At 52.0% G+C, this 5,622-nt stretch overlaps 1 protein-coding gene across 1 annotated transcript; it reads left to right on the forward strand.

Annotated features, from left to right (window-relative positions):
- The first annotated feature begins 647 nt into the window (after nt 1-647).
- On the forward strand, nt 648-5,419 carry FZD1 (frizzled class receptor 1). The gene has a single exon (XM_049641427.1). It carries the CDS (start codon nt 973-975, stop codon nt 2,929-2,931), a length of 1,959 nt encoding a protein of 652 aa, XP_049497384.1. The 5' UTR covers nt 648-972; the 3' UTR covers nt 2,932-5,419.
- The last annotated feature ends 203 nt before the right edge of the window (nt 5,420-5,622 follow it).

Below are 5,622 nucleotides of genomic sequence, written 5' to 3' on the forward strand. Positions count from 1 at the left end.
TTAGAGTAATATTTGAAACCAAACCTCGATAGACATAAACTCAAAGGAAGCCCTGCGCTCCTGAAGTCAAAGGCATCTGTCCTGATCGCGGTGCTCGGTTTGCTGTTTGTAACCAGAGTTAAGAGCAGGATTTTTAAACATGAAAATGGATAAAAGAAAAGCTGAGTCCCGAGGTCCGCCGACTCCTATTCATTATCCCCAGCAGCATATGGTACCATTCTCCTACTAGTGCTCGCCCTTTCTTCCGCAAAAGCAAAAGCAACCAAGCCTGTCCCGCTTCATAGCAAACCCACTCTTTGTGCCGGAGCGGTGCCTCTGCCACCACTACTACTTCCTCCTCCTCCCGCCCCCTCCTCCTCCCGCCAGCCGCCGACTTTCGCTCAGGGAAGCAGGCGGCGAGTGCCCTTTGCGCGGGGAAGCCAGTGCCGCGATTGGGCGACGGTCCCTGAGCCTCCAGTTCCGCGTCGGTTTCAAGGCTCCTCCCTCCTGGTGAAAGACAGACTGCGGGGCGCCTGGAAACCGGTCCGAGGGCGCGCGAGGGAGTGGAGAACGAGCGAGTTGAGGGATTGACACAAATGGTCAGGCGGCGGCGGCGGAGAAGGAGGCGGAGGCGCAGGGGGGAGCCGAGGCTGCTGGGCTGCCGAGAGTTGCGCGCTCTACGGGGCCGTGGCCACTAGCGCGGCGCCGCCAGCCGGGAGCCAGCGAGCCGAGGGCCAGGAAGGCGGGACGCGACCCCGGCGCGCCGGAGCCACCCGGGCTCTACCCGCCGCCCACGCTTCATGAATCGCAAGTTTCCGCGGCGGCGGCGGCTGCGGGACTTGGAGCGGGAGCCGGGGGAGCGGGCTGAGCGCAGCTCGGGCTCGACGGAGGCCACCGGCGCGGAGGAGATCTCCCCGGACGCAGGGGGAGCCGCCGCCGGCCGCGCCACTGCCAGCCTCAGCCGGGCGGCGCCAAGAAAGGAGCCGAGAAAGTATGGCTGAAGAGGAGGCGCCTAAGAAGTCCCGGGCCGCCGCCGCCGCCGGCGGCGCGAGCTGGGAACTTTATGCCGGGGCGCTCCCAGCTGGACCGGTGGCGGAAGGGAGCGGAGATTCAGAGAGCCACCGCCGCCGCCCCCCAGCTGACTCCGGGCGCTTGGCGCGCCGGCTCCTGCTACTGCTTTGGCTGCTGGAGGTTCCGCTGCTCCTGGGGGTCCGGGCGCAGGCAGTGGGCCAGGGGCCGGGCCAGGGGCCCGGGCCGGGGCAGCAGCCCCCACCGCCGCCGCCTCAGCAGCAGCAGGGCGGGCAACAGTACAACGGCGAGCGGGGCATCTCTATCCCGGACCACGGCTACTGCCAGCCCATCTCCATCCCGCTGTGCACAGACATCGCGTACAACCAGACCATCATGCCCAACCTTTTGGGCCACACGAACCAAGAGGATGCGGGCCTCGAGGTGCACCAGTTCTACCCCTTGGTGAAGGTGCAGTGCTCGGCGGAACTCAAGTTCTTCTTGTGCTCTATGTACGCGCCAGTGTGCACGGTGCTGGAGCAGGCTCTGCCGCCCTGCCGCTCCCTGTGCGAGCGTGCGCGCCAGGGCTGCGAGGCGCTCATGAACAAGTTCGGCTTCCAGTGGCCTGACACGCTCAAGTGTGAGAAGTTCCCGGTGCACGGCGCCGGCGAGCTGTGCGTGGGCCAAAATACGTCGGACAAGGGCACCCCGACGCCCTCGTTGCTCCCGGAGTTCTGGACCAGCAACCCTCAGCACGGCGGCGGGGGGCACCGTGGCGGCGGCTTCCCGGGGGGCTCCGGCGCGTCGGAGCGTGGCAAGTTCTCTTGCCCGCGCGCCCTCAAGGTGCCCTCCTACCTCAACTACCACTTCCTGGGGGAGAAGGACTGCGGTGCGCCCTGTGAGCCGACCAAGGTGTACGGGCTTATGTACTTTGGGCCCGAGGAGCTGCGCTTCTCGCGCACCTGGATCGGCATCTGGTCGGTGCTGTGCTGCGCCTCCACGCTTTTCACGGTGCTAACGTACCTGGTGGACATGCGGCGCTTCAGCTACCCGGAGCGGCCCATCATCTTCCTGTCCGGCTGCTACACGGCAGTCGCCGTGGCCTACATCGCCGGCTTCCTGCTGGAGGACCGAGTGGTGTGTAACGACAAGTTCTCCGAGGACGGGGCACGCACAGTGGCGCAGGGCACCAAGAAGGAGGGCTGCACCATCCTCTTCATGATGCTTTACTTCTTCAGCATGGCCAGCTCCATCTGGTGGGTGATCCTGTCGCTCACCTGGTTCCTGGCAGCGGGCATGAAGTGGGGTCACGAAGCCATCGAGGCCAACTCGCAATATTTTCACCTGGCCGCCTGGGCCGTTCCGGCCATCAAGACCATCACCATCCTGGCGCTGGGCCAGGTGGACGGCGATGTGCTGAGCGGGGTGTGCTTCGTAGGGCTAAACAATGTGGACGCGCTGCGCGGCTTTGTGCTGGCGCCACTCTTCGTGTACCTGTTCATCGGCACGTCTTTTTTGTTGGCCGGCTTCGTGTCCCTCTTCCGCATTCGCACCATCATGAAGCACGACGGCACCAAGACCGAGAAGCTGGAGAAGCTCATGGTGCGCATCGGCGTTTTCAGCGTGCTTTACACGGTGCCAGCCACTATTGTCATCGCCTGCTACTTCTATGAGCAGGCCTTCCGGGACCAGTGGGAGCGCAGCTGGGTGGCCCAGAGCTGCAAGAGCTATGCCATCCCCTGCCCCCACCTCCAGGCGGGTGGAGGCGCCCCGCCGCACCCGCCCATGAGCCCAGACTTCACAGTCTTCATGATCAAGTACCTTATGACGCTGATCGTGGGCATCACGTCAGGCTTCTGGATCTGGTCCGGCAAGACCCTCAACTCCTGGAGGAAGTTCTATACCAGGCTCACCAACAGCAAACAGGGGGAGACCACCGTCTGAGACCTGGGGGTTCAGCCCATTCCCAGCCGTCGGCTTCGTCCCAGCCACTCCCATAAAGCTGGCCCCATGGAACTCTTGCCAAGCCTGGCTACTCGAGGCTTTCTCACTAGCCATTCACTTTTCGCAGGCTCCTTTCAACAACACAGCTCCTGCAAAAGCTTTGGTCCCTTGGGGCAAACGGACTGGAGGGCCCAACTGCCACAGGGGGGATGGACAGACCACTCTGGTTCTCACTCTCTGGTACCAGGACTGTATGCTTTTATGATTGTAAATAGCCTGTGTAAGATTTTTGTAAGTATATTTGTATTTAAATGATGACCGGTCACGCGTTTTCCTTTTTCTGCCTTTTCCTTTTTTGTTGTTTTGTTTTAAGTTTTAATTATTTAGGGCGGTTTACCCATTTGAGGCTTTTCCTTTGCCTTTTCAAAGTACTGCAGAGGTAAAACTGGAGCTCACGGTGCTCTTGCTTGTTCTGGCGCGCCCCTCCTTGCGGCAGTCGGGGTGCGTGTGGGGCTGCCTGTGGGGCTGCGCGGCCCAGGTCACTTAGCGCCTCCGCTTTCTGCTCCTTCCTTTCCTTCATTGCTTGGGGTCGGGGCTCTTTAGATATAGAACTCCACAGAGCTTCCAGATCCGGGGGTAGACCCTTGCCCATCCCGAATGTGCCCTTGTGAGGTGGGGAGGGGGGGGGCGCAGATTGTGAAGGCCTTGCCCCTTTATTGAAACCGAATTTTTCACTGTAGAGAACCTTAACTCCTAACTTCAAGGAGGTCCACAGATGTGGGCTGCGGCGGTCCCAGCCTTCTTCCACACTGGTCTCCAAAGCCCAGGCATTCCCTCCTACGTAAGTTGGTTAGAGGGTGAGTGGGATAACCAGTGCCAAACTTTTTCAAGTCTAATTTTTGGTGGATGAGCTCATTTCATTCTCTAGTGTCTAAAACCTGGTATGGGTTTGGCCAGCATCATGGAAAGATGTGGTTGCTGAGATTTGGGAAGAGGCTTGGAGCTTTGTGTGGGTCAGGAGAGACTGAAGATGGGGTTTATAAAATGTTAATTCTAATTGCATACTGATGCCTGGCAAACTGCCTCTAGGACTGAGACAGCCCGCATTTAGATTTTACCTTTCTGTAAAATGGAAACATTAGGTCACCTGGAAAGCTTTGTTAAGGAGTTGATCTTTGCTTTCCTTAACTGGATAGCAGAACGTAAGCTGAATAGGAACACTTGAAGGAGATTTCAGTGTAATGGACTTTCTCAAAATGAAGTGCTTTTTATTATTTTTAAATAATAATTAGACATATATAAAAAAGTTTAAAATGTAAAAGTTGTATACTTTCAACATATTATTATGATTATTCAGCAACACAGTCTGAGGGAGGAACAATCCACATCATTAAAAATAACCTTGTAGGATTCCAGGAGGTAAAGGAGGTGGAATAATTGGTGGGGTTAGATCCTGAAATAAACAAAACATGGGCATGCATGGTAAAGGGACAGTGTGTGCTCCTTTTTGGATTTACAGAAATGCGTCAAATGTAAATCTTTCAAAGCCATTTAATAATATTCACTTTAGTTCTCTGTGGAAAAGAGGAGAAAAGCAAGCCTCCTGATTGTATTGTTTTAAATTTTAAGAGTTTATCTAAATGCCAGTACTTAGGACCTAAATTTATCTATGTCTGTCATACCCTAAAATGACAATGGTCTTTGGATTTGGTATGCATTTATTCTGTTCACTATCACAAAATCATCTATATTTATAGAGGAATAGAAGTTTATATATATATAAAATACCATATTTTTAATTTCACAAATAAAAAAATCAAAGTTTTGTACAAAATTATATGGTTTTTGTGCCTGAAAATAACAGAACTGGAACTGTCTGAACTATCTTTACATTTTATAGTGTCTCATAGCCAGTCCCAAAGTATATAAATTCAGGAATTCAATGAAAAAGTCTATCCTTAAACATTCAGACGAGCCCTTCCAAAGATGTATCCTACTTGCAATGTTGCAACTGACATTGCCAAGTTCCTAGACATCATCTGCTTTCATGATAGTAACAATATAAAATAGAAGTTTCCAAATTATTTCTTTACTGAGAGGATTATTAAAAAGAGAACTCTAATTTTAATATTATAGTTTTTTTTTTCTTTCAAGGGGTAAATTTACATGACTTTTTATCATATGGAAGTTTATTTAAATCATCAGGCATCACCTTGGTCATGATTTTTTTGAGGTATTGTCTTTTTCATAATCTTGGATATTCCAAAACCATAGATAGGCAATCAATAAATGGTTAACTGACTGTGTGTTTATAAGCATTTTAAACAGTAGTTGGGTGTTTAAGGTTGTTTTTGTTGTTTGCTTTGGAAGACCCCATTTTTATATTGTTCAAGGAACCTTTTCCAGAGAAATTATCTAGTTGGTCTACTCTTAGTCAGAATTTATATATATGTGTGTGGGTGTGTGTGTATATATACATATATATATATATATATATGTATGTATATATAGATATAATCTATATTATATCTATATATACATATATACATAATATACACACACTAATTTTTATAAAATAGAGGTGCAAAGTTTACTTATATATATTACAATATGGAAATAAGGTTATGAGAAATGGAAAACATCAGATGAAAAACCTCCAATACCTTTGGAAAACAAGTCTCTTATTCTTTT

This window comes from Panthera uncia, chromosome A2 (genome assembly GCF_023721935.1).
Source record: "Panthera uncia isolate 11264 chromosome A2, Puncia_PCG_1.0, whole genome shotgun sequence".
Lineage (NCBI taxonomy): Eukaryota > Metazoa > Chordata > Mammalia > Carnivora > Felidae > Panthera > Panthera uncia.